This window comes from Colletotrichum spaethianum, assembly GCF_022836535.1.
Source record: "Colletotrichum spaethianum MAFF 239500 DNA, contig15, whole genome shotgun sequence".
NCBI classification, from domain to species: Eukaryota; Fungi; Ascomycota; class Sordariomycetes; order Glomerellales; family Glomerellaceae; genus Colletotrichum; species Colletotrichum spaethianum.
In genome coordinates this window covers 725223-752472 of record NW_026054785.1, presented here as the reverse complement: position 1 = coordinate 752472, position 27250 = coordinate 725223, and the positions used below count along the sequence as shown (strand labels likewise).

Genomic DNA, 27250 nt, shown 5'->3' with positions numbered 1-27250 from the left:
GGCCACCTTCAGCTCCACCTTTCACTTCACAATAATAACCACCAGCAATTATCACCAACTTTGACGTGATAGTTGCTACCCACTCGTACGAGTATTTCCGCCTGTGAAACCAACAATAACCAAGGTGGAACTTGGTTCACATTCTGTCGATATTGTAAAATATCACCAGTAGGTCTGCAACTCCTTGACGGCCACGAATGTGCAAGTCCTGTCTTAGCAAATTATCGAGGACAACGTGTGCGTCATTTACTTGCTAAAACTTAAGTAACAAGGGGTTTCTTTAGGTTTTTTATTTATTTACGGGGGCCCTAAAGTGTTTCTTGCGTTAACATGCATTCTAGTCTTCACTTAGCAGAGAAAACTTTACCAGTCACGTGCTGGTCTGACACACAGTAGACTCTCTCAAGCTTTCCGTTATCTGAATGACCTGGAGCTGATGTTGGGGCTCAGTCACGAAACAAGGGCCCCTTGCAAACATTGATCTGGCTCGGGACAGCACCGCGGGATAGCTACTTTAGGTTTGTAAAAACCCTCCGGAGGATTTCCGCTCCTGGTGTAGAACACAACCTTAGCAGCACTAGAAGCCCGTAAAAGGGTGCTATTGATACACGCGTCCACAGCATTTACTTGACGAGTTAGTCAGTAACTTGTTCTGTAATTATATGATTCTTTCCGGAAAGTGCGTTTGCAGTTGCATCTGTCAGACTCGCGTGAACTATTGAACATGCCGCGTCCCGAATACCATAAATCAACCCAGTCTTGGCGCTTTGAGAAGACCCGTATGATATTTCGAATCAACACTTGACGCTAAGCCGAGATACCACGTGAACATAGCCTCTACGCAATCGCAAAGCTGCGCGACTCACTCCCATTTTCGAAGGCCATGCGCCGTCTGGACACAAGAGTCCGGACTAGGTACTGAATATGATTCGTGAATGCGATGCAAAGATGCAAACTGGGATGCTCGCTGCTCGGAGATCAGGTTTCAGCGCAAGCATCAGACGACCTGTAACAGGAAAGATCGCCTCAGGGTAACTCTAAACTCTTAAATCCGCGGCAGGGCCAGCACATGACTTAGGCTAAACAAAGTTCTGCCCCGGGTAAACGGTTCTGTCACGAAATAAGGTTAGCAATAGTAGAGGCCACGTTATTTGGTCACTCTTGCCGCGATGATGGCGCCAAGGGTTGAGGCAAAAGTCTGGGTTGAATTCAAGAGATCTTGAGGTCTTGACCATAGGATCTTGGTCAAAGACCGCAGCCTACGCCCACGTATTTCTGGGTGTGATGACAGGATTGATTGACTCAAGTAAGTCTATGTGCAACGTGGCTATTGTAACCGTCAAATGCTCGTGTATCGGTTGTCGTGGGTCATAAGCTACCAATGCAAAACTCCAGCTATGATGCTAATGCACCTAACTCAGTAAGCTCCTCAAGCAAATATGCTTCATGCGTGAACAGTTACTCCTGGCTAAGGAATACCAAAAAAATCTTTGTCGTTGATTTTTGCGAAGCAAAACTGATCCTCTAAGCTTTTTGCCGATCTTGGTCCGTCACGCTCACCTTGGACCTCCGCCTTTCCCTCTGTGCTCGCCACTTGGGCCCCCAAAATTGGTTAACCACCTGGATGGGCGAGACGGCTACAACCGCCATTCCAAGAGCCAAAAAGGCTGTCCCAGGACCGACCGCATTTAGCATTTGCTCCGCAAAAGCTACGCCAACAGCGGCAAGACCGCAGCGAACCAAATTGTTGACAGCTGTCGCGCTCGCGCCCTGTCCAGGACAAAGATCTGATATGATGGTCTGATTAAGGGCAAAGATGCCGTTCGCCGATGCCGCAATGAGGAATTGCATAATCAACGGCAGTGTAATCCATCCGGGTCGAGCTGTCATCGTCGGATATGCTAGTGAAAACCCGTATCCGGTGACGGAAGCGACGAACAGAGTAACAATCCACGGCAGACGTTGCAGGCGGGCTTGCTCCAATGGGAAATCGGGTGGAATATCCTTTGGGGAAAAATCCTTGTCGTATGGAATGTTGTGCGTTTCCTTGTACTTGGTCTCAATGATTTTGTAGTCTCGAGTTAAGAGTTTCCCGGCAATGACTGAGCCGACAATCGTCCCGAATCCTAGACACATGTTAGCGACCGGCCAGCCACTACATTCGTCGGGTGATGGTCGACCCGATCATCTCCGAGGTTAGAAAAATGCATAGACACATACCGTTCGGTATAAATGCCACGCCTAGCAAAAGTTCGCTTAAGCCGAAACTTGCTTTGAAAAGTGGTGTTGTGCTGGTCGTGACCATGTTCCAGATGGCGTAAATAACCCCACCCCAAACGAGATTAATAACAAGATCCTTCTCCTTGAATAATTTAAAAGGTCTCAAGAAGGTGAATACGGTGATTTTCTGTCGGTTCAATGGCCCGTCTGGATCTTGCATGTACTTGGGTTCCTTCGAGACGTATCTGTAGAGAGGCTTGTAGATACCGGACAAACGCAGCGAGCCGTTCCCAGCGATTGTTCGCATAGTCTCTGGTAGAAAAAATACAATGGCGATGAGGATGAGCGAAGAGGCGATTAACAAGAAAATGAATACTGATCGGAAACCAAGAGAGTTGGCCAAGGCGCCGCCCAAGACTGGGCCAATTGCCGTGCTAAAATTACGAACTGCGCAGCATCCGTCATCAGTCTGTCTTCCTGAACAAGTGGTTTGAAGACTCACTCGCTTGATAGAAGGCAATAAATGCGCCTCTCTCCGAATTCGGGGCTATGTCCTGCATAACACCATTACCTGGAGTTGCCGGTCAGTATGTCCCTAGTCATGAAACTGAAGTGACGGGGTAAATAGAAACCAACCAATGCTGACAGTTGAGGCGCTCCCTGCAGCCTGAACACCTCTGAAAACGAGTAAAACCGGGTAGTTAGGAGAAAAGCTCAAGGCTACATTGCCGACAATGTAGACTGCGAAAGACGCTATATACGTCGGCCGTCTTCCGAGGGTATCTGACATGGGACCCCAAAATAGCGGCGTTACGGCTTGCATAATTAAATAGGACGTTATGGTGAGGGAAACCTGAGATGCAGTTACCCCCAATTCCTTAGAGAGTCAGTTAGCATCTGTGGCGCGCGGGAGTCGCTTGGGATACTATTGGCATACCCTTGAAATGGCGTCCAATGACGGATTATAGATGTTAGAGGACAAGCCAGAAAAAAGACCCGCCAAACCAATGATAACAATGATCGACCACTTCTGCTTCCTTGAGTATACAGAGAAAGGCTCCTCGTTCTCGTCCTTGTCTTCTCCATACTGGTCCTCGACTTCGTTGGAGTCGTCGAAAGGGTTTCTGTCCCGGCCTCCACGAGCCTCATCGTACTGGTTGTACTGAGCATCCTCAAAAGACTTGCTGCGCAGTTCGCCGTTCTCGTCCTTCTGCCATGTTCTCTTGCGAATAGGTGGTGGCCTTAGAGGGTAGTCATTGCGGCCGAGCGCTTGTCCGAGGCGGATGCTCGACCCGGCCCGAGATAACCGAGTAGGGTAGGCCTTTTCGTCCTGATACCGATCTGGCACGTATTCAAAGTCGTGGGCGAGAAAATTATAGGCCGCAGCTGATGCAGCAGTTAGACTTCCCAAAACTCCTCTTCTCAGGTCAGGTCTGGGCGGTCTCTGTGGTGGCAGCCGGTTGGTATTCATAGTTCCTGGACGCCGTCTTCGTTCTCTCTTCTTTCTGTTCAGAAGAGTAGAGACTATGGTAAACCGATCTTAAGACAAACCGCCATTCCTTTGCGCTCGGTTGACAGACGCATATAAGGGCGTCTCGATGATGAGCACCGGCAAGTCTGGAAGCCCAATTGCATCTTTCTCTGCTAAGCAGTGACGCAGCCAGCTGGCGGCCATCATCGGACCTGACGTCAATTGGTTTGCGAAGACGAGGGGAAGAGCCGAACCGCATTGAGATCCTCAGCTCAGAATACTACTGCAGAATTGATGGTGGGGGAGAAAGGCTTTGCCTCTTTGGAATTGGCCAGGGGTTGCCTGCCTGCCATGCCACGCACGGCCGCTCAGCCCCTCGAATGCACGGGGAAGTGCAAGGAGGCTCAAGAGGGTTACAGAAGAACGTTTCGCAAAACACTAAACCCATTTTGCATCCCATCTTCTCGACCACCTAATTCTCCCCGATGAAACAATGAGATTGCTTCGATGCGGCGTCCGGGTTGCTCCAAGGAGGCATCAAGAGTATGGCTCTCCGACCTCCTCAGAGCACCCTCCTCTTTCGCCGCAAACCAGGGGGGTAAACTTTGAGAACGGAAGAAACAGATCATAACGAGAGGAAAGCAAGAGGGGACATTTGAGGAGCGCACGTTCTCTCGAAGCCCACCCCAAGCCACTCTCTCTTTTCTTCCCTTCTTCGGCCACCATATCATGGCACCCAGTCCTTGACATGCCGACCTCCCACTACCCAGTAGAAAGATTGATACCCACTTACCTCATTTGGATATCATCAATCCGTAGAACAGCGCGAGAGGGCCCGAGTGGCGGCACCTCGGCCGCGTGAGTTTGACACGAGCCAAAAGTCAAATGAAAGCCAGTCAACCCAAGTAATGATCGGAAGGACGAGCAAAGGCCTAAATAAGAAGTGCATGGGTTCCACCTCATTCGCATCCCCGGACTTCTCCTGCGTAACATTCAAGACCCTTTCATCGGTGCCTCCCTACCGGACTAGCAAAGCAAGCTCATCCGTGATACGCTTGCAAGTGCGCCACTATCTTTCGGCTCGTCTACCGACTAGGACATTCGTTTCTAGACCACACCTCGATATTCCGGATAAAGTCGCAATCGCGAGAGGAAAGAGTAGAGGAACTGGCTACCAAAGGATCAAAGCCACAACAGTGAAGGGTTCTTAAAAGCCACGGATATGGAAAACAACCACGCCGTCGACCGTGAGGAGGAGCCGCAGGAGGTGCGTCGACAGATGAGGGATGCCGAGACCGCCAATACTGAAGCCTTCGACGCTGGTGCCATGCAAGCTACTGTTCCTGACTTCAATGCACTGCCTTTGGATCCGAATCAGCTACTATCGGTTTTGGGACCTATTGCCGGACAACCGCAAGCGACACCAGTGCCGGCAACAGTTGTGCCCAATGCAAGCCCGCCTCCAAACAACAACGCAAATGTACCGACAGTTACCATTTTTGTGACAGTGACTCCGCCGCCTGCGACCCAGACTGTCGTGATCATGGTCCCAACGACAGTAACAGTGACTGCGACTCCAGTATCACCACCAAGCAATCCTCCGCCGCCGCCGCCGCCTCTACCGCCAACTCCACCACAGACAACATCACCACCCCCTCCTCCCCCACCCCCTCCTATGAGTACGCCTCCGCCGCCGCCGCCGCCGGTAGTTGCACCGCCTCCTCCGCCTCCTGTGAGCGGCATAACGACTCCCCTATTGGGATCAGGCGCATTGCCGGTGCCGCCCCTGGTTTCGGCTACTTCTGCAATGTCTTCGGCATCAGCATCAGCATCGAGCACGCCGCAAGGTGCTGCAGGCACTCCTACCGCAGTCGTCTTACTAGGTGTTTTCGGTGGTGTTGGTAAGTCCACTTTCGCAATCAATCGAAATGTAAACATCTACTCACACATGGGATAGCTGGCGTGTCGTTATTGGCCATGGGAGCCTTTATCTATGGTCTGATGAGGAGGAGAAAAGTCAAGGCCGAGGCAGAGGTAAGATCTCGTTGAGAATGCTATAGTCTGACCCCTGCCTAATCATGACGCAGACTGCTAGTGTTCAGAGCATGCAGATCGGAAGGCCAATGCCGACCTAGATTCTTCAACAGAACGGGTAAGGGTATTATGAATCTAGATTGTCGTCAGACTATCGTTGTTTAATTTTCGTGACGGAGAGAGAATAGACGCAGTACCTTGCTATCTTATCGTGTACAAGACTACGAGCGGTCAAAATATGGCTTGAAAAGAACACATTATTGTCTATTGTTTAATAATTATACTAGCCGCTGTTCATGACTTGATGATGTGGTTTTCTTCATGCTGCTGGCTGTGCCAAGCCATCCCAAACCTCTTTGAGCCAGTTTGCCACCTTGCCAGCGATGACCTCACTATTCTTCTCAGTTACGCAGAAGGCATGAGGGAGCCCTATGTCATCAATCTCAACTCGTGCCCATCCATTCTCAATATGCTTCTCTCGGGCTCTGATGAAATGGTCCCTGAAATGATCGCCGACCCAGTGGTCCTTCTTTCCGAAAAAGAGGAAGAATCTCGGAGCAGCCCGCCCGCCAGCGCCTACATCTTCTTCCTCGACCTCCCATAGTTCCTTGTCCCATTTCTCCTCGGTAATGACCCTCATCTCATCTTTCCCCATGTGAATCGCTTGCCACACCCCGTCCCGACTCTTCAGGAACTTGGTAGTGACATCGGCTGCCTTGGCCCCAAAGCCGAGTACGGTGCCGACGAACCATCGGAGCGCCACCGCCGGCCACAGATTCAGAAACCTTTGGGCAATAACATGCGCCGTGTTGTTGAGAAACGGTGTCGTGCGGAGGAGATCAAATCGCTTCCCACTCGGCGACTGAGCTATGTGCGTGACTGTGGGGAAGAGGAGCATGCCTGCTTGCAATTTGAGATGAGGCGCACGCGATGGATCCTTCATATGCCGATGGAAGATTTCGAGGGCGATATAGCTACCGACCGAGTGACCCGCTAGAACGACAAAGTCATATGGTTCGCCCTTCTTCCCCGGCGCATTCCGCGACGAGTCCGTCCGTCTCAGTGATGCCAAATGATCAAACACAAGCTCAATCTGGCGTTCGACGTCGTACGGCGGGTTGTCTTTGCTGAAGGGCTCATGGCTATCATCACGAAAACCAAAGAGATCGCGACCGTGGATGTGGATGTGGCCCTCAGCCCAGCATATGCGGACCTTGAGCGCGTCAAAAAAGTCGGTGTAGTAGTCGACGAGTCCTGGGTTGCCAGGAATGAAGAACAGAAGGCCGTGTCCAGGCATATCTGCGTATATGCACGCTGTGGTGAAGCTGTCTTGGAACACAGCACGGCCTGCACGGGTTTTGTCGGCGCTGTACCGGGAATTTGACGTCGTCTGAAGCTGAGGGTGATTGGAGGTGGGAGGTGAGAAGGTAAGGTTGAGTAATGCAAGCTCCAGCTCGGCCCAATAACAGACCGGCGTTCTTTCATGGATCATCTTCGCGTCATTTAAGCGCCCGGAGATACACTTCGCACTTTCGGCGTTTAGATTCCCCGGCACGTCCTTTCCCTTAACACCACATGGTGCTTGACACTCGCAGCCAGCAGCTGGACACTCCAGTATCAAATTCAGTGAAGGCTTCAGAGAACTTTCCCCAGACCTTTGCTTACAATCGAAACATCTTATTTAGAGCTTTCTCCAGCTGTGTTAAGGATGTGGTCTAGCCCATTCAAGGTTCTCTAGACTTCTGCACCCACAGGCTCAGGCCTCCTAGCATCCGCTAAAGGTATACTCATGGCTATAGAACCTAAGTCAAATGATAAACCGTAAAGAAATTGTTTGATTTGTCTTGTAAAAAGAGATAAGTCTTTGTACACTTCTAGAACGATAAACCTTTACCTAAAAGTATTTGTGTGTCGTAAATTCGTTTGCCTCTGTCTCGAAATGATCAAACTTTTGTTTATGCCTGCCACCTAGGCTCCAAAATCCCTTATGGAGTGGTCCTTCTTTAACATCAGAGATTCCCGGCGTGATTGAGAATGATGTCCCTCTGGCCGCTGGCTGAGCAGCACGCATTCAGATATTCGATATTCTCAGCGGTTCCTCTAACGCAACACTGCGGAGAACTCGTGAGCTTCAAAACTCATTGTTTGCGACAAGTAGCAAATGGGTCCATACGAATACTCCGTGAACATCACAATCCGTTGTGCCGTGGGGAGGTTGGCAGCAGCTTTCAGTAATTCCGTCGTGGGTGAGGCCAGGTGCGCTGGCATCTTGGCAGACCCCAGGGTAGTACTCCCCTTGGCAGCTTGCTATGGATGCTACCGAGCTAGCGACGCACGTGCTGTGGTTGGTGAGCTAGTGACCGGACGTGAGCGCATGGAAAGTTGGAGAACCTACGCGATGGTAAGCAAAATGGGCCGGAAAGCCATTTGGAGGCGAATTGATGATGGAAGTTAGAAAGTTGGATCCATTCAAACAAAGCTGTGTAGTGGGCGATGAAGCTGTGTTTATCAGATAGTTGAATACTACTCCCCACCCGAACTTAACTTCCCAAGATCTTGTTGTGCACCACACATGGCGTGTGCCTCTGGCAAGCGGCCTTCCAGAACATGTAAATGACTCAGCAGGGCCATCCCAGATGTCTCTAATTTCAAAGTCTTCTTTCGCTCCTCGCAACCCTCCTTGTTGATCGAAAAAGACTCAATAGTCCTCTCAATACACAAAAACTGACTTGGGAAAAACATGATTTTCTTTTCGTGGAACCCGACTCAATCGGCGGTGCCGAAAAATTGATTGCACGACCTGGACTGCCAAGTTTAAGGCCTTGGCGCCCGTCAACCACCCTAAATATGAGATGTTCTGTTAATACAAATAAGCCAACTTCAACTTATACCCCCCTAGTTGTCTGATTGTAGAGTTTCTCCCAGACTAATGTCAATTCACCAATGTCCACAAAACCGTCTTCCCCGCAGTGGAAAGCTTTATTCACTACGATAAAAGAACGCCCCTTCAGGAATGATTTACACCCGAGGTCTCATGACCCGGGCCGGTCCTAAAGGAATTACTTAACGAATCAAATTGACCAAGTCGAAGAGCTGATGTCCTGGGCATATCAACTCAATCTTCGGACCAGTGCGCCAGAAATTCAAAACATGATGGGCACGGGGAATAGTCCAACCGCCAGCAAACCAAGAACAGGAGGGGCCCACGCAACTTGAATGCTACTATATATGGCCTCTGCAACCATAGGGAACCCAGCACTAAATCATGCCCTGATAACTGTATCAGCAGCTAGACATCCTCGTGTCCAGCAGCTGAATTTCAATAATGTATATCTGCCATTGAAGGAAGACACTTCGGCTTGTCGCTAACATTGAATATCACGTTTGGGGTAAGTTGGTGAGAGCACACAATTACATCCCGATCCTCATATAGCATGTGTCTAGAAACCCGGGGATTCCACAACAAGTAGAGTACTTCATACTCTCTCAGTGGTGAAATTTTTTGATATGATAATCAGTAGACGACGCAGCAGTGCTCTGACGCTGGCATGGCGATGGACCGATTACCGACGTTAGATGTGGCGGAGCGGAAGAAGGTGTTTCATCGAGAGATTGCTGAGATTGCCAAAGTAGATGCACACCTTTATGGTACAGAAGTTGTCAACAAGATGGTTGAATCTGTGCACACCGGCTTCTCCAAGATGCTTGGAAGAAATTCGCTAAGCTTCGCTGGAACCAAAGGTCGAATGAAGGACTTGTACGTATCGTGGCAACAGGCTCAGTCACCAACATAGTGTAAAGGATATTTATAAACGGACAAGACTCCTCCGGCCCCACCCCCGCCGTCCACTATTACATTTCAATCTCCTTTGAAAGCATTGTTTGACTTGTTTCTATATCCATCTCACAATCTCCCAGGGCTCGTGTCATCCTGCAAACAACATGCAGACCGACTTAGATCCTCGCGTCCTCCAAGCACTCGAGGGCTTCCAGAAGTCTAAGATCACGATTATTGAATGGGAAACCCCACTGTTGAGCCGCTTAGGCTATCCACTGGCATCCAAGTTGGTCAGTCATATTAGGTTAATCCTACTTTCCTACTATGTGTGCACGAGACCCCGAATTGCTGACTCTGATAGGATTTGATATTTCTCATCCCGGACGACCAACTTCAAAGCGCAAACAACATCACCGCGGCCAGCAGCCAGCGTCTCGCTTATCAAAGCGATCACTCGCCAGCGTATCTCTCCGAGTTCGCGAACCAAGGCTTTCGATACGTCCTCGGTGACCTTATGCACCGATTTATCCTGCTCCCTCTCTCTTGGACTGGCATCGACCAAGATGAACTGGAAGTCATTCCGACACCCAAGCATCATCTACCTTCCGGCACAATCTTCACAGTGCCCTTGCCCGCCTTTTGCGCCGCATATCTACGCATAATCATTCAAGAGAGCAGCGGAAGCAGGGCCCTAGTTAAGGCAATCGCAGATCTTTCGAGCGTCATCGCCTATAACATGTTTGACATGAGCTATAGTGGGGACTATATGATAAATCCGGAAGACGACATGTATGACGAGGCTATTCCGCTTCCGGAGGGTGGGGAGAAGGGCATCGCAAAGGCAGAGAAGGATGCTTTGGAAATAAAAATTGCGCTTGGGAGAATCCAAGAATGGAGTTTCAAGAAGGACGATGAGTGGACTAGGGACATACTCCTTCGGTTAGTTTCTGGAAAGCTGCGATATGAAGATTTGCCTAGCAAGTGAATGAACCAAAAGTTTGTCGTTTCTAATATTGAGGTAGTTTAGCTTAACCCACTCCCTCGCCTTTCGTCAACGGGCTTTAGAGGTGAATGATGCTCGAAACAGCATCATTGAAGGGCTGGATTAGATGATTGAATGCTAAGCCTTTGGTGAAAGGCACGAACCGACAGAGCCTCTTCGACAAGCCGCTCCCTTCTTCAACTAAAGAATGACTACGCTTTTTTTTTTAATAGCATGTATTGTACTTTATGGTCGCTAATGTTAACAAGGCTTAGTGACTATGTCGACTGTGTGGAGAGAATCGCTGTCTGTGAGCCAGCCAAGCATCAGGTCCGAACAGAGCCGCGAATCACGACCTGTTAAACCCGCCTTCTCACTACAGGGGTCCCCACTATACCGAAATTATACTACCTGAGTACTTGAGCGATACTCCGCTAGCGCTCCGCGTCAGACTCTGAATGAGACCCTAGGTCGGCCGGGCAATTGTCGGGGCAAAGGTTCCCGTCATTCCCCCGCTCCGCCCACCTCGCCGGCGCGCCACTTAAGACCGCCATATTTGCACCTTCTGCCGATGCTGGATTAGTCTAGAGCATCTCATCGCTTTAACGACCCTGTTTGGTTTCCTTGGATAAACTCCATCGATAACACCGCTCTTGATTTTATCACAGTCAGCATGTCGCAGACTGCCATTGAGACGCGTTCCGAGACGCAGCAACACAAGCATCTTGGGCCAGAAGCTTACGAGCTTGGTCGTGTGAGTTCCAGTCATGGCCGATCACTCGGAGATATTCCACAGAAGCGGAATGGCCCTGAGGAACGTCAATCGGCAGATGTTCCAGAGGATAATCCTCCGCCGCACGCCTACGGGACTGTCGAGCGGTGGAACTCACCCAAGGGCAACATTGGCAGGTTGGGGTTCGCCTTCTTCTCCTTCATTATTGCTGGCATGAATGATGCGGCAGTTGGTGTAGGTTCTCCAGCCCCCTGCATCAGGAACACGTACTCACAACATAGGCCTTGATTCCATACGTAAGTTCCGTCGTTTTGCCTTGAAAGCTTGCCAGCCATCCTTAGCCGTGGACAGCTCGAAACCTACTACGACCTAAGCTACACCATTGTCTCACTCATCTTCCTGACGCCTTTCGCCGGCTACTCAGTTGCAGCTTTTACCAATGCTAGAATCCACCAGAAGTTCGGCCAACGAGGAGTCGCTATCATGGCTCCGCTGTGTCACATCGTCACTTACGTTGTTCTCGCCCTGCACCCTCCCTATCCAGTGCTCGTGGTGGCCAACATAGTCAGCGGCTTTGGTAACGGATTGACTGATGCTTGCTTCTGTGCGTGGATCGGCGCCATGGATAAGGCCAACACGATCCAAGGATTCCTTCACTCCTTTTACTCTGTGGGCGCCCTCATTTCCCCATTGATTGCCACGTCGATGGTAGTCACTGCTCAGTTACCATGGTACAACTATTACTATTTCATGGTGAGTCGAAAATTCATAAAAACTTGATGTGCACAGTGATTCTGACGATCCTGCAGATTGGCGCGTCTGTTCTTGAGTTCGTTGGCCTTGTCGTCACGTTCTGGCCAAAGACGGGTGCTGTGTACCGCGCAGAACACGCACACGAAAACGAGGGCCAAGGAGGCGCTGGCACTCGAGTCGCACTCAAGTCCAAAGTTACCTGGCTTTGCTCCATTTTTTTCTTCGCCTACATGGGTGTCGAAGGTATGTTTTGGCAACGGCTAGGAAATTCACCTCTTTCCACACATGCCTAACACCGTCTTTAGTTGGTCTTGGTGGTTGGATTGTCACCTTTATGCTTCGTGTCCGCAAGGCGTCTGCCTATGCCTCTGGTGTTTCTGCCACAGGCTTCTGGGCAGGACAGGCTCTTGGTCGGGCATGTCTGGGCTTTGTAACCGAGAGATTTGGGGAAAGGCTTTGCATCAGTATCTACCTGGTCATCTGCATCGCTCTCCAGCTTCTCTTTTGGCTGGTACCACAGTTCATTGTCTCAGCTATTGCTGTTGCGTTTCTCGGGTTCTTCTTAGGACCGATGTTCCCCGGGGCTGTCATGATGACGGCCAAACTTCTTCCGAAACATATTCATGTCAGTGCAATCGGCTTCGCTATGGCCATTGGCGGCACCGGTGGAACGGTGTTCCCGTTCATCATTGGTGCCATTGCGACCAGCAAGGGCGTTACGGTGCTCCAGCCCATCGTCTTATCCCTTATTGCTGTGGTTGCCATTGTATGGCTTTGCTTTCCCCGGATCCAAAAGGGTGAGTAAGGTACCATTCCCGCCTTGTAAATAGAAGATCACACTCGGTTCATCTGTCTGGCTATCACTGCATCATCAGACCTTACAGGTGGCACGAGAAAGTTTCAAGAATGTTGCATTCAACCCAATATTGCAGCCATGTCATGGTCACTGCTCCAAATTCGTAATTACATGAGCAGTGTAGAAGCCAGTCGAGATAAGCTTGTTAGGGCTCGATAATAGACGTCAAATTTATATACAATGCATCCAAAGATTCCAGCAGTGGAGAAACATTCGGCCCCATAATATGTATACGGTAAAGGTGCATGTCAACATGCCATCGTCACCACTCATATATACTGAGTCAAGTATGTACAAAGAAATATTGAGTTAACCACATCATCTGGTTCCAGTACGCTCGCTACAACTTTTGGCCAGCGGTGCCAGGAATGGTGCTGGCAACCTTGCTGGAACCGATGGCAGCGATCTTGTAGGGGAGCGAGGCAGAGGTAAGGGTTCCCTTAGGGGCAGAGTTCTTGGAGCCGCCAAGGTCAACATCCTCGGCAACGGCGTAGCCGGTTTCCTTGGAGTCGGCGAAGAAGATAGCCTCGGCAGGGCTGTTGGCAAAGGCAGTGCTCTGGACAAGGACCTGAGCACCCATGCGGGTATTGACACCGGTAAGGAGGAGCTTGTTGTAGTATGAGTTGACCACGTGGACGGTACCGAAGCGAACGAGGGGAGTACGGGAGTTGATGTTGAACCAGTGGTTGTTGGCGTAAGTGACATGGAGCTTGCCTTTGTCCTCGCCGCCATTGCTGTCGGAGTGACCGACCAAAGATCCCTTCCACTAAGTGCATGTGTTAGTTGTTATCCGCGATAGAGAGCAGATGAAATGGACAGAGGCCTTACGTGGTCGTGGAAGTAGACGTTGGAGACGGTAATCCAGTCAGCGCCGTGGGAAACGTCAAGAAGACCATCAAGGTCGTCCTTGCCTCCGCTCAGGTCGCCAGAAAGGTCGCAGTGATCAACCCAGACGTTTGTGGACTCGTCGATGCCGATCGCATCTCCGTTGGAGGCCTTTACACCACCAATCTTCAGGTTGCGGATGATGACGTTCTTGACCTGGCGGACATACAGACCGACATTGGTCAGGGCTAAGGGGTCAGTCAGTATTGTACTATTTTCATGGTTGTATACCCCACGGTAGGCCCGGATCTACTTACAGCTTCCCTTCTCTCCGATAATGGTTTTGTCGGAAGAGACGCGTACCTTGGCGCTGCCGGAAATGGCGCCAGAGACAACGATGGTAAGGGGGCCTGTCCGCTTGGCGGCGGCGATGAGTTCGTCGACAGTCTTGACAGTGACGCTGGAACCGCCCGCACCACCAGTAGTACCGCCATTCTGGTACAGTAACCAATGTTGCAAGCCTCGGCGGCCTGTCGGAGAGCAAGCTCGTTGCGGGCATTGATAATGTTGGTAGGGGAAGCCGCGGCCACAGCGGCCATGAATGCAACAGCGGAGAACTTCATCTTGATGGTTGTTGGAAGTCGTTGTTTGATGAGCGTGGGGTTCAGATAGAATGAGATGTAAAAGTGGAAAGCAGGTGACTAGCACTACCGAAGTTGGAAGTAACGGGATGGGCAGAAGAAAGAATGAAAGACTGAGGATGCGCGATGGGAAATGGGAAGGGCTGGTGACCTGATGTGTCGATGGCGATGGCTTATATAGGCGAATGGACTTCGAGCCTTGGCTTCTTAGTTTGAGTAGATGGTGTCATTCGTGATGCTCGAAAGTGCAAGGCAGGCGACCCCACGCTGACAGCTAGTGTACATGGTCGGGCATTCCCAACTCCATGTAGCCTCTGTTACCATCCAAGCCCTCGTTTATTTCGCCATATGCAAGAGCCAGGGTAACCTCGAATTCATTCCAGGGTGCCAGGCACTCAGGAAAAAAAGTCCGTGGACGGAACTCTAGCCATAGTCAGACACAAAGAAGTGTGATTGGCCCTAAGAAGGCCTTTACGTCGACAGGACCGGCGCGAGTGAATGAGGATCACGTCTTGTCCATCCTAAGTCGACCAGGATACCTGAACCAGGTGACTGGGCATGGCTTCACTTCCAAAAAGAGCACTATGGGCGAGCAGGCGGATCTTGCAGAGCAACTCTGTTATGCGGGGCAAACACGCAGTCTACAGCACTCTGGATGGCAATCTTGAAATTGATTGGGGTTGTGCAAGGGTCGGCAATAGGCTCAGTCGGCTGCCGTTGCTAGTGACTAGCTAAAATCACCCTAGAAAGAATAAATGAACCTATCGGGCCCCATCCGAACAGCGTGCAAGCAACGCCGAAGGTGTGGCCCTGCGCTAGTATTGCCATCTCATGTGTTTCAAGTCATGAGCCCAAGTAAATTTTGCGCGCGGCACACCAGAGATAGATGAACGCCAAGATTTGGTATATATGAGCGAGGACCGGCTGTTGGAGGAATAATTCAAACGCGACCACCGCCGTGCAAGCCCGGTAGGAGTTGCCACCTTTCTAAGCAGACCCGTTGCTGATCTATGGAGTGGGCATCTGGAAGACTATTGAACGGTTAGAAGAAATTCCTGGCTATGATAGGACGAAATCAGCTATGCATGTTTTTTTTGCAGAATTCTGGTATATTCGTGCCTTTGATGTTTTCTTTCGCACTGATAGTTCTGAACTGAAGCGCAACGGAAACGCCAAACAGTCTCTACACTTGAATTCCCTGTTGCTCGTTGGACGATGGTGGGCGATTAACACTAAGCTCTTGTACTGTACGACAACAAAGCCGTCAGAGACAAAATGAGAGGGGCGGTGATTGACCTTTGCATCTACCCGCAACCTTGGCACGTTGCACTATTAAAAGGGGATAGACCGCCAAGCCTCTAAACATTGGCATCCTGTACTCGCAAACTTTTCTTTCCAATCCCCGCGTGGTTTCACTGCCCACTTTCACCTCTGCATCTTCTTGCCTTGCGTAAGAGCAGGAGTACAATTACCGGCACGCTGTGCTTCGCCCATTGAATCTGGGTTCTGTGGCATGCTCGCCTCTCACCAGTCCAATCGAGGCGATTGCCTCGAGAGGCTTATATTCATTCGGCCTTGGCGCGCTACTACACAGGAGCCTTGTGCCTCACTATTCAACGGCTCATATTCGAAGATAATCTTACTAAAGGAGAACCAATATAGTACCGACAGATTATCCTTGGAAGCGGAGAGCAGGAGACCTGACAGATGATAAGATTTCAAAGTCACGCAAGGCCATGTGTATGTGTAATAAGCTCCTCTGCTGCAAAGATCAATAAAACACGGGGACGACGTTGTCATGACGTGGGCGTTGCTGCAGCTGAAGACAACCGACGATGTACCCCAGCTTCCCCCAGCTTTTTCATGCACGTTCTGGTTCGTACAGCTGCAGGTCTAATACCGAAGCGGCCCGCGATGGTAGAATTGCCGTCTAATCCTTCAGCATTCGTGCACATTTGCATTTCAAACATGCGCCTGTTCCCAGTCTTTCAACGACGATGCAACTGGTTCTAATCCCGCCCCTCCTACCTCATATCGCCCGAGTGAGCGGTGATCTTCACGGCTGAAAATTTTGCACGAATGGGACAAATAGTCATCTTCGCTAGAGAGCCATACGGAAACACAACCGAGAGGCACCTTAAACATAGAAGGAAGGTTAATAGCTGCCAGCTATTGCAGGCATTTCATATCCCGCTCGCCTGGCACGCAACGCTTTGCTGGCTAGCATGAGCTGACCGTGTCCAACTGCTCCAGGTACCGACTCCGCATCGATTGATCTTGAAATAATAAGCTTGAGTGAAACCCACCAATAACAACAGCACCTTCTTTCCCTAGAGTCTTGTCCTGCATCGCCGAGAGACATCAGATGACCGAAAACACTCGGAGACTGAAAGCTCGACTCAACTGCTTCGCCCTCATTTCGAGTCAGTCGGAAGTTCATGGGAGTAAGAGAGTTCTTGGCTTCATCTATTATGTGACAGAAATTTCCTCCATTGGAACTGGATTGCCCACTCGGTCAAAGACTAGGCCCACTGCTCATCGCACACAAGAACGACCATGCGCTATTCATTTGTACCCACTTTCTCTAGTATGTGATTTCATTGTCTATCATAGAATATGGCGCTATGGCCCGGAAAAGATAACTAAGTTACCAGCAGCAGGACTTCGACATTATGACAACAAGGTGATAAGGTAACTGCCTCCCGCTCAAAGTAACTAACCACCTTGGTCGCCATGTTCTGGCTCAATCTATGAAGCGTTAGATAGATCAGATGGCAGGTCGGGTAATCCTTGACATTGACCAATCATTCTATCATTTGCAAGCATGAAATGGGTCACCAGTCACCAGTGATAAATACCAAAGAACCTCAACATGTACGACTGTTTCCAGAGATTGCTTTGAAACCTACTTTATGTTTCCGCTGGAAGTTTTACTCCTCTTTTTTCAGTAGTCCTAGTGATGGGTCCAAGTGCAGGTCTCGTACCGGTCTCTACCTACACTCTCGCCCCCTTCACCATCAATTCCATGTTTTTTTTCCATCTTCTCATTCCACTCCGCTCTATCTTTCACCGAGGTTTGACGTGGCTTGTGTAAACAATTGGAAGGCCAGCACCTCTGGTATGACTCAAATATAGAAAGAATAGAAGTGTGAGAGAACTTGGCTATTATTCATTAGCCAACTCAAATGGAACCGTATGCCCTCATTGGTTCTACCCCGCACGAGGGTAGACTGACGTTGATTTCTAGTTAATAGCGACTCTAGTCAGAACATGTGGCATGAGTGCAACATCTCGTGCCCTTTCGTACCTATGCTTATTGAACGTTCAGGAAGTAAAGCCAGCCTATTGGGGATCGAGTCGGGATGCAACCGAGGCAAACTGATCTTCTGCTACAAGGGCTTGTTGATCCCAGGGGGGTTAGACTAAGTCCTCTTACAAATTATAAGCAGGTCCCTAAAACGCAGAAACCGTTACCATGAATCTTGGAAGTCGTAATGAGCCTTTGCCCACCCACTCACATTCGCCTGCTACTTACTCCACCCACTGTAAGCGGTAACAAATAAAAGCAGCCATTGCAAACTGAGCGGGTGCGGGAGGTGAATGCCCCATGGACAGCGGAGTGTGGCGCCACCAGTTCATGCTAAATTAATAGCTCATAGACTTTTGGCTTATCAAAGCCCCAACAGAAAGCCACCAAGCTGCCTACTAAAGTGCGGGGTTTGGGACTTAGGTGTATGTGGCCGGCGGCATGATGGTGACGACGAAGATAAGGGCGTCGTTATCTCGGCGGATGTGGAGTTCCCCTCTTCCGCGATCAACCACAAGCCCATTTTCTATTACGAAAAGCCTTTAAACTTGCACCTCAGCACAGTTCTGACACTCGACAGAAGAATACGTCCTCGCCTGCCATGACTGATACCAAGAAATTCGTGCTCGGTGACTTCAAGCTCCAGAACGGCGAAACCTTGCCTGGAGCTTGGATTACCTACAAGACCTTCGGCGAACCTTCCCTGCCAGCTGTCGTCTATCCCACGTGGTTCTCCGGTGCCATTGCGGACAACGAGTGGCTAGTCGGAGATGACAAGACTCTTAACCCGTCAAAGTACTTCATCATCATTCCTGCGCTTTTCGGCAATGGGCAGTCCATTAGTCCATCCAACTCCGATGTCAACCCGTTCCCTAACGTTTCTTTCTACGATAACGTGCGCGCACAGCATCAGCTCGTTACCGAAGAACTCAAAATCAAGCATCTGAGAGCAGTTCTGGGGTGGTCTATGGGCGCTGCTCAGTCATATCAATGGGCGACACAATACCCTGACATCATGGACATCTGCGTGCCTTTCTGCGGTGCAGCCAAGTGCGCTTTACATAACCAAGTCTTCTTAGAAGGAGTCAAGTCAGCTCTCCTTGCTGCGAAGAAGATCAGCTCGGCTGGGAGTAGCAAGGGTTGCATTGCAGCCGCCGACGACAAGTCTATTAGAGTATGGTCAGATGAGGAAAGGCAAACCGGCCTGAAGGCATTTGGTCGTGGGTATGCTGGATGGGGCTTCTCCCAAGCATTTTACCGACAAGAAGTCTACAAGGAGCACTACAAATCCCAAGACCTTGAAGAATTTCTCCAGAGCTTCTGGGAGAAATGGGCTCTAAGCAAGGACCCCGAAAACCTCCTTGTCATGATTCATACGTGGCAAAGCGCCGATGTGAGCAAGCAGGAACCCTACAATGGTGATTTCAAGAAGGCCATGGCGAGCATCAAGGCAAAAACTTTGGTGCTGCCTTCTAAGACTGATCTCTACTTTCCGTAAGTCATCCGCGGTGACTTTATTATACCATTACTAAAAGTTCCAGCCCCGAGGATTCCGAAATTGAGGTCGAGTGCATGACTGAGGGTGTTGGTGAATTGGCGGTCTTCCCATCTATCTGGGGACATTGGGCCGGAGGTCCTCCGGGGAACTTCGACGATGTCAAGTGGTTGGATGACAAGCTGAAAGAAATCTTTTCCTCGGCACCACGGAGAGATTCTGGGGCGCTTCCGATCCGTTGAAAGTAGAACATATCGCAACTCTAGGCTATTACGCTTATTAGTAGATCAGAATTAACTAAATTGTCACTCGTACTAAACTTGTCTCAGAAGAGCATTGGACGAAATAAGTATGTCGAGGAGCAGTAAGCGATTAGAAAATATGCGTTGCTCGTTAGGCTGGTCCGATATCTGGGGGTGGAAACAGTGGTAAATCACCAGTGCTTTAGACGAAGTGCTATGATAAACGTCAGCCGGAAATAAGTTTGAGACCCGTTAGTAACCGGTCGATGATGAGAGATATCGATGGACAATATTGATGGAGTTGCTGATTTCCGAGCGCGATGACAGCATCTCTATAGTATGGTATAAGCGGGACTAGCTGGGATAATCTCTATTGGACTTTCCCCGTTTGAGACTGCCGGCCGACATCCGATGTTACACTCTCGGAGCCCTGACCGACTAAGTGGGGAGTGTTGGTCTAGTCCTGCTTTTCAAGCTGAGAGAACAACCCCGATAGGTAAACCGCTCATTCTGGCTACTATACCGGCAGGGAATTGACACCACTGACATGCTTAAGCAACGATGGGTATAAACTTCAAATGAGCCTGATGATAAAACCGATCGACGTGGTTGTCTACTCACAGATACCTGAACTTCAATGCGTTGTTCTGGATATTGGAGAAGCTTGAAGTCAGGATAGTCAAAGCAGTAGCCTCATTTTTCGCTGTGGCATTATGTCCTGCTTTTGGCCTTGCCGCTGTTATTTCTGCGGCCAACGGCTCGGCATATCCGGACCCAACACTCTCTCCCAAAGAACGAGCCGATGACCTACTTCGACTTATGACCTGGGAGGAGAACGTAGGCCAGTTGGGTGGTATCCGAAGACTCGCGGAGACTGTGAGTGGCAAGGTGTTATATAACGAGACTTCATTCGAGGAGATTCGAAAGACACAAAATGGACAGATCGGTACGGCTACACCCTCCTAGATCACTTTCCAAGGACTCTTTTACTAAATCATATCAAGATTTGGGGCACCTCAGAATTATGCTCAGGACTTGTTGCCCATTGCGAACAAAGTCCGAGCAGAGCAGATCAAGAGCAGGAGACTTGGCATTCCGTATATCACCATTGCGGACTCTGTCAACGGACTAATGATATCCGGTGGCACCCTGTTCCCTGGGTCAATTTCAATGGGCTCAACGTGGAACATTCCGCTCTACGAGCAAGCTGTTGCCGCTATTCGAGACGAGAATGTTGCTATGGGCACTCATTGGGTCTTGTCGCCTGAGGTTGACCTTGCGAAGAATCCCAGAAATGGTCGGAATGGCGAGATGTCAGCAATTCAGCGCAATTAGTTTGGGCTCATATTAATCAGGCTGAACAGGTTTGGCGAAGATCCGTACATTGTTTGCGAGTTTGCCACACACTACATCAACAAGATGCAGGAGAAGGACGAGAACGGTTTTGTCAAAGTCGCCACAACAATTAAGCACTGGGTTTATGGGTCTAGTAACGGCGGCGTCAACACGGCCAGCATGCAAGGAGGTTTGAACCACCTTTTAAACGACATTGGCGCTCCTTACGCCAAAGCTTTAAAGGAGTCCAGCCCTATGTCCCTAATGGTTTCCTACGCAAGCATCGACCAGATCCCCATGTCTATGAACAAATATCTCAACAAGAAGACCCTTCGAGACTTGCTAGGCTTCAAAGGGCTAATTATGTCCGATGCCGGCTCCATCCGGAACATGTACACGCAATCCAAGGTTGCCAAGTCCTTCTCAGATGCTGGTCTGAAGGCCCTTCGCGGCGGCCTGGAACACGAGCTGTCTCCACGACCTCCATCTGTCTTTCCAATCCATAAACTCGGTAAATGACCCCGAAATTGCAAGTTTGATTGACGAATCTACCAGAGCAATTCTTGAGATCAAGTTCGCCACCGGCACCTTTGATCTGCCACTCCCTTCAATCGAGAACCTCAACGCGACTTTGCGAAATGAAAAGCATCTTGAGGTCAACAGGAATATCTCACGTGAGGCAATTGTGCTTATCCAGAACAAAAGCACGCTTCCTATTCAACGAGGCAAAGTGTCTTGAATCGCGTTATTGGTCCCTTGTGCCGATATTCTCAACACCGGGCAATACGCCGCAAACAACGCAGCTGAACCGACTTATGGTAACACTTTCCGCCGTAGCCTCGAGCAAGAACTTGGTGCTGAGAATGTAAAATTCGTTGCCGGGGTTGACACCTTGGATACAAATGATAGCTCGGGTATTGATGAGGCCGTTTTTGTGGCAAAGGAAGTTGGCTTGGCCGTAGTGGTCCTCGGTTCTGGTTGGGGTTTCTTTGACAACTCGTACGAATCGTTGCATCGAACCGACGGAGAAGGATTCAGCCATCCCGATTTGGGTTTTCCTGGCCTGCAGCAACAACTTTTGGACGCGGTTCTTGATGCTGGTGTGCCAACCATTCTAGTCCTCAGCGGTGGCCAGACCTTCTTACTCAACAACTCGACCAAGCGCTCGGAAGCAATTCTACACACATGGCTTGCAGGAGAATTCACAGCTGACTCTCTTGTGGAGATTCTGTTTGGCGACGTCAATCCCAGCGGCAAGCTGACCATAACGTTTCCCGAAGCTCAGGGTGCTTTCCCCGTTGCCTACGATTACTTTCCCTCCCGACGATGAAGGTGGTTTTGGCACTGCAACTGAGTTCGACTGGCACTTGCCGGAACTGACGCGCGATGCATCCATCAGATTCGGTTTTGGTATGAGTTACACTACTTTCACCATCTCAGCGGTATCATTAAGATGTCACACAATCAACAATAGCACCGCCAAACTGTGTGAAAAAAACAGCCTATTGACCGTGGCCGCTACGGTAACAAACACAGGAAGCGTTTCAGGAAAGGAGGTGGGTACAGCCCTACTACAGACCGGAGTACACCCAAATTGAATTTCCTGTTATGAAGTTAATCCGCTTCAAAAAGGTCGATGACACAGTGGGAGAGTCTAAGCAAGTCGACTTCAATATTCCAATTGACGAATTGGGATATTTCGTTGATGGGGAGTGGCATGTTGAGCTAGGACTGTACAACTTCTGGATCGGAAGTAGCTCCAAAACTGAGGATCTTCAGAATCTGAATGTCACATTAACTTAATGCCACATAAGTAATGGTTCTAATTCTAGTTTGTGCAATTTACCAGATTTCTACGAGACCACCAGAAGTCTACCAATATAGAGACACCAAGATCATTTGGAAACCCGGAATCCAGAGTTCTTGCCATGGATTTTAACAAATCCGCTAACTATAAAGAGTCTGATACATAATAAATGCTACTGATATTAGTGACTTTTATATGTAACATTTGGAAGGCAGATACACAAATTTGGTGGCCTTTTCCTCTAGAAGCTTAACCCAGCTGATAGTTTAACTTTTACAGCAACCATCTAGTTCGCATTCCACGTTGTTGTTAGGCTTGCCAGGGCAGAAGTTCAGTCTATCACAGGCACCGCAGTCGACGCCTCGGCGGCCGGGCTGACTGAGCTCGGGAGGAACACCGGTGTCAAGAGCAACAGCGGCGACAGAAGTTACTAAGAAGATTATGGTGCAGAACTTCATTTTTCGGGAGCTTTAATGAGAAGGGGGTTATTTGGGTAATATGAAGAATGGTAGTTGTAATCTTCAGGAAGAGGAACTATGGTGCAATGAGTTGAGCCAATACTATCATCTATAACGGGATTCGAGTCCGTACTTGTTCATCTTATGTCTTATGAAAATCTCAACTTACATATCTATATACAATCTATCTATAATGTCGATAGTATTGGTTGAGTCATTGCAACACGGCACTTGAGACAGCCCATTTTGTGGAACCAAAGAACGGGGACGCCTCAAGACGAGCTGAAACGAAGAAAAGTTACAGACTGGAGGGGCTGAGAATGATATGTATCCACTTGTTTAATTCACTTGTGTGAGGTTGCTAAAGTCTAAATGCAGTTGAGTAACTACGTTCTTGGTGGCCTGGAGGGGGTATTTTAACAATTCGAGCTCATATACCACGCCGACCATGCATTGTACACCGTAGGCGTGCCAAATCTCCATATTTGCCACATGAATACATGATATCCCACTTTCTCTAGACGTCGCCATTAATCTGAGTTTGCTAAATATCCATAATTTGTCACTTGAACGTTACTGCGAGGGAGTCTTGATACCTACCTGCGTGGTGATGAGTTACTGGTCTAATAGTAGGTGGCCGTTGTTAGAACAGTAGTCAGTGAAGTAAAGGACCTTAGTACATCATTTTCTCCTGAGTCTTATGAGCAGCGTGATCGAAAAGGCCGCCCACAAATTCAACCGCTGCGATGACTAGCTTAAATCGCCGGTGACATTGACTTGTTCATTACTACTAAATTCACGAAGTCTATCTCGTCAGGACAGGAGACAAACCAGCATGAGACAGAGAGGACGAGTATCCATCTCCGTCGTCCTCGTCGGTAAAATCTGCCTGTCTCAGCAGGCTGTGGATTGCTAACCTCTGTCTTGCCTTTGCTGCATCTGGGAGTTGCTCGTCCAATTTTCTACTTCCCTCCTGGAAATCAGGTGAAGAGATTCCACCGATACCGCTCTCCTGTGGTGCATGGCCTTTTGTCAAGCGTTCCATGTCGTCTATGATAGGCTTGGCCAATGCTGATGAAGGGAAGAAGCGCTTGAGTGCAGCAAGGCATAGAGCAGCACGGCTTACGGCGAACTCTGGAGACGGGCAGTCTGGGACCCTCCCTGACTGAGAGATGAACAGTAAGAGCCTGGTTGCATGATAGGCGCAAATGGCTGCATCAAATTCCAAGAGAAGATGACTGGTGCTGTATTGATTCAAATTCGTCAGAATCTGTATAATGGCGGTGGCGTGCAGCAAGCAGCTTTGTTCAGATGACGCGACGTATGCGGCGTCAACTGCCGCAAAGACTACACGCGGAAACTGCAGGTATATCGTCTCGATAGGGCATGCTTCAAACTCGGGCAGTCCGACTGAGAAGTATCGTTCCGTGACCTTGAGGGACCACATGATTCGCCGACGCACCTCCTGTGCAACGAAGTCTAAATCAGGCCGCTCGTGATTCAAGCGCAAAGCTGCCGCAAAGCGAGCCGCGGTAGCTGTAAGCATGAAAGCCCTCTGAAACTTCCACGTCTCCATCTGGTAACGAATGACAAGCAACAGAGCCTGCAGGCGCGGGATAGTAGGGTTCTCCAGGTGCTGCCATATTCTTTGCTCCACCGTCTGAACCCAAGCCGCTGCTCTGTCGCGGATCTGGAAATCGGAACCGGAGTGAAGGGTCGCCAAAGCACAGATGGCATGCCCCAATGCCGGGTCGATCTTCCCCTCACGGCAGCGTTCCCTAGTCGTCTCAGGATGCAAGAACGCATGGGATGGGAGTGGATAGACCTTTTCGAAGAAACTTTTAACGGAGGCGGGGAGATACTGGCCAATCTCAGTCTCAAAAACCTCGTCTCCATCCGTGTAGGTGCTCTGTGGAGAAGGGGCTGGCACTATGCGCGCAGGAGTTGTGTACGCGCATTCTCGACCATGACGTTTGCAATTCGTGCACTGCGGCGAAGTTCCTGAGCAGCGAACCTTCTTTTCTCGGCAGGGTCTGCATGCTCTCGTGTCTCGCAAGCGTTGGGGTTTGTCTGAAATCGGTTGTCGATGACTCAAGACTGAAGCCTTCCCGGCTTCCACACCGGTTGAATAGGAACACTCGAGGCCAAGACGAGCGCACGTCCCACAAGATCGGTCAAAGCCGCCATCACATCGAACCTTGAGTCACGTCAATATGCAATGTTCACCATGACTGGATCCCCAGCAATACCTAGCATCACGCGCTTGACGGAATCGCTTACCTTGCGCCATCGGCATTGGCAACATGTCGGACGTGTCGTGCTTGGGCCAGCTTCGAAGCAACCAATGAACGAATCCATCATCTCTTCTTTGAAACGATGGTATCCTGGCGCATCATCCCCGCTCCCCGGCTCATGTTGCAGCTAGTGCCGCAACTCAACCAATCTACCTATTGGTTTCGAGTGATGGCTGTCAGTAGAGGCTAGTTTTTGCGATGAAGGTCGGTATGCATGCGTCAGGAGAGTTATTTGAAAGATTTCCTAAAGCAGGGTAAATAATGGAAGAGGGTTCTTGCATCCCCCATATGACTTCCCCTTCCCTTAGTACCGAATCTTTGGCTGATTGTGTGGATATTCTTGACAGAAGCGAACGCGGAGAGAAAGGCACCTTGCCTACTCAAGTTAGTTTGCTATGAAGCCAGAAGTGGGAAGGTTAACGACATCTAGGTTGGGTCTTGCTGGGCCAGATAGTTGCGGGGCTGGGCGAACCATCCAACGGCTGAACCCCATCAAAAGACCTTGCACATATCTTCCCCGCCATGTCCGGTCATTCCCGTTCGATCACAGTTCTGTAAATGGTTTCTTACCACAAGCAACACCGTTGGTAAATTCATCATCTTTACTGTCGCGTAATTGAACTCGCATCTGGCTGCGGTGGTTACTACGGGCCAAAACTAAGCCAAAAACAATTGAAATAAGTGTATAACAAGCAGCTCAATTTCGGACGTGAGTATAGATCGGGCTATCTACTAACGTTGGACGGATAGAAATTCCGATGTCCGACAATGTTCCTCTAGGACCCTCGCTCGACACATCGTTAAAATTGTAAATAGTTTGTGTGGCGGCCCAACAGTTCAGTCTAGTCGTCTCACAGTTTACTGGCCAACTCAATCGACCCTCTTACAAGACTGTCCCTTGGATCTCTTGGATGAACTGGTTCATCCCCAGTCTGTTCCATCTTCAGCTCAAGCAACCTCGTCATATGCTTCACAACTTCTGCATAGCCTGAGTCGTTGTAGACATTGAACAGCTCCAAGGGGTCTGTCTCGCAGTCAAACAGTTCCCACTCCTTGTCCTTCTGACCACCTGGCCTTGCGCCCTCGACATCTAACGGCTCATTGTACCAATAGATCAACTTGTATCTTTGATCCCTGACACCATAGTGTGCATAAGCGTGATGGATGATGTCGTTGTGCATCCAGTATCTGTGGTAGGCGATCTGCTGCCAGTTCGATGGCGTCTTGCCCTGTAGCAACTCTCTGAAAGACACCCCTTGCATGTAACTCGGCATTGGAAGGTTAGCAAAGTCGAGGAATGTTGGCGCAAAGTCAACGTTGCAGATGATGTCGTTGCAGGTTGAGCCTTTGGCAATCGCCGCAGGGTAACGGATGCCAAACGGCATCTGAAAGGACTCTTCGTACATGAACCGTTTGTCGAACCAACCGTGCTCGCCAAGGAAGAAGCCTTGACCAGAGGTATAGATCACGATGGTGTTTTCCGCCAAACCATTGTCTTCGAGGTAGTTCAACATGCGTCCAACATTGTCGTCGACAGACTGAATAACACGGAGGTATCGCTGCATATACCTCTGAAACTTGAAGTGAGCAAGGTCATCCTTACTCTTGAAGGTGAAAACTGTCCCATTTTCCTTGTCAATCAGTCTTTTGGCATCAACTGGGACTTTGCGCTGCGCCGACCCGGACTCCTGCACCACCCTCTCGCCGACTCTCTTCCCGCCGTCCGGCTGCACGAGCCCTAGGTCTTGATATGTCATATCTTCAGCCACTCTCATCTTTGCCACCTTCGCTGCCTTGGCGCGGTTCTTATAGTCGTCGTCGTAGGTCTCAGGGACTCGGATCGGGTCGGTGTAGAGATTCTTGTGCTTTTCGTCACATTCTCATGAACGATGCGGCGCCTTGTGGTGGCACATGAGGAAAAAGGGCTTCCCCGTATCCTTTGTCTCCGAGATCCAGTCCAGGCATTTGTCGGTGATTACGTCGGTAACGTAGCCTTCCTCTGCATTCCTTCCAGTCGCG

At 49.8% G+C, this 27250-nt stretch overlaps 11 protein-coding genes across 11 annotated transcripts; 5 read left to right on the top strand and 6 right to left on the bottom strand.

The window, feature by feature from the left end:
• Window positions 1-1524: 1524 nt before the first annotated feature.
• ColSpa_06464 (itaconate transport protein) lies at window positions 1525-2527 on the bottom strand (the record flags this gene model as incomplete). Its single annotated transcript, XM_049272676.1, has 2 exons — window positions 1525-2126; window positions 2221-2527. 2 exons carry the CDS (start codon window positions 2525-2527, stop codon window positions 1525-1527), a joined length of 909 nt encoding a protein of 302 aa, XP_049128633.1.
• A 618-nt stretch (window positions 2528-3145) lies between these two features.
• ColSpa_06463 (uncharacterized protein) lies at window positions 3146-3691 on the bottom strand (the record flags this gene model as incomplete). The annotated part of the gene is made up of 1 exon (XM_049272675.1): window positions 3146-3691. One exon carries the CDS (start codon window positions 3689-3691, stop codon window positions 3146-3148), a length of 546 nt encoding a protein of 181 aa, XP_049128632.1.
• A 1222-nt stretch (window positions 3692-4913) lies between these two features.
• On the top strand, window positions 4914-5826 carry ColSpa_06462 (uncharacterized protein; the record flags this gene model as incomplete). The annotated part of the gene is made up of 3 exons (XM_049272674.1): window positions 4914-5592; window positions 5649-5725; window positions 5779-5826. The coding sequence occupies 3 exons, from the start codon at window positions 4914-4916 to the stop codon at window positions 5824-5826; spliced, it is 804 nt and encodes a 267-aa protein (XP_049128631.1).
• Window positions 5827-6044: 218 nt separating this feature from the next.
• Window positions 6045-7022, bottom strand: ColSpa_06461 (lipid droplet-associated hydrolase; the record flags this gene model as incomplete). Its single annotated transcript, XM_049272673.1, has 1 exon — window positions 6045-7022. One exon carries the CDS (start codon window positions 7020-7022, stop codon window positions 6045-6047), a length of 978 nt encoding a protein of 325 aa, XP_049128630.1.
• Window positions 7023-9667: 2645 nt separating this feature from the next.
• On the top strand, window positions 9668-10488 carry ColSpa_06460 (uncharacterized protein; the record flags this gene model as incomplete). The annotated part of the gene is made up of 2 exons (XM_049272672.1): window positions 9668-9793; window positions 9865-10488. 2 exons carry the CDS (start codon window positions 9668-9670, stop codon window positions 10486-10488), a joined length of 750 nt encoding a protein of 249 aa, XP_049128629.1.
• Window positions 10489-11158: 670 nt separating this feature from the next.
• ColSpa_06459 (bypass of stop codon protein 6) lies at window positions 11159-12776 on the top strand (the record flags this gene model as incomplete). The annotated part of the gene is made up of 4 exons (XM_049272671.1): window positions 11159-11452; window positions 11570-11971; window positions 12028-12214; window positions 12277-12776. 4 exons carry the CDS (start codon window positions 11159-11161, stop codon window positions 12774-12776), a joined length of 1383 nt encoding a protein of 460 aa, XP_049128628.1.
• A 391-nt stretch (window positions 12777-13167) lies between these two features.
• Window positions 13168-14275, bottom strand: ColSpa_06458 (putative pectate lyase C; the record flags this gene model as incomplete). The annotated part of the gene is made up of 4 exons (XM_049272670.1): window positions 13168-13593; window positions 13656-13900; window positions 13970-14099; window positions 14129-14275. The coding sequence occupies 4 exons, from the start codon at window positions 14273-14275 to the stop codon at window positions 13168-13170; spliced, it is 948 nt and encodes a 315-aa protein (XP_049128627.1).
• A 3926-nt stretch (window positions 14276-18201) lies between these two features.
• ColSpa_06457 (homoserine O-acetyltransferase) lies at window positions 18202-19337 on the top strand (the record flags this gene model as incomplete). Its single annotated transcript, XM_049272669.1, has 2 exons — window positions 18202-19094; window positions 19142-19337. The coding sequence occupies 2 exons, from the start codon at window positions 18202-18204 to the stop codon at window positions 19335-19337; spliced, it is 1089 nt and encodes a 362-aa protein (XP_049128626.1).
• Window positions 19338-20271: 934 nt separating this feature from the next.
• On the top strand, window positions 20272-21191 carry ColSpa_06456 (beta-glucosidase; the record flags this gene model as incomplete). Its single annotated transcript, XM_049272668.1, has 3 exons — window positions 20272-20283; window positions 20358-20650; window positions 20702-21191. The coding sequence occupies 3 exons, from the start codon at window positions 20272-20274 to the stop codon at window positions 21189-21191; spliced, it is 795 nt and encodes a 264-aa protein (XP_049128625.1).
• A 226-nt stretch (window positions 21192-21417) lies between these two features.
• On the bottom strand, window positions 21418-21714 carry ColSpa_06455 (uncharacterized protein; the record flags this gene model as incomplete). The annotated part of the gene is made up of 1 exon (XM_049272667.1): window positions 21418-21714. One exon carries the CDS (start codon window positions 21712-21714, stop codon window positions 21418-21420), a length of 297 nt encoding a protein of 98 aa, XP_049128624.1.
• Window positions 21715-23742: 2028 nt separating this feature from the next.
• ColSpa_06454 (uncharacterized protein) lies at window positions 23743-24976 on the bottom strand (the record flags this gene model as incomplete). Its single annotated transcript, XM_049272666.1, has 2 exons — window positions 23743-24846; window positions 24890-24976. The coding sequence occupies 2 exons, from the start codon at window positions 24974-24976 to the stop codon at window positions 23743-23745; spliced, it is 1191 nt and encodes a 396-aa protein (XP_049128623.1).
• Window positions 24977-27250: the final 2274 nt, after the last annotated feature.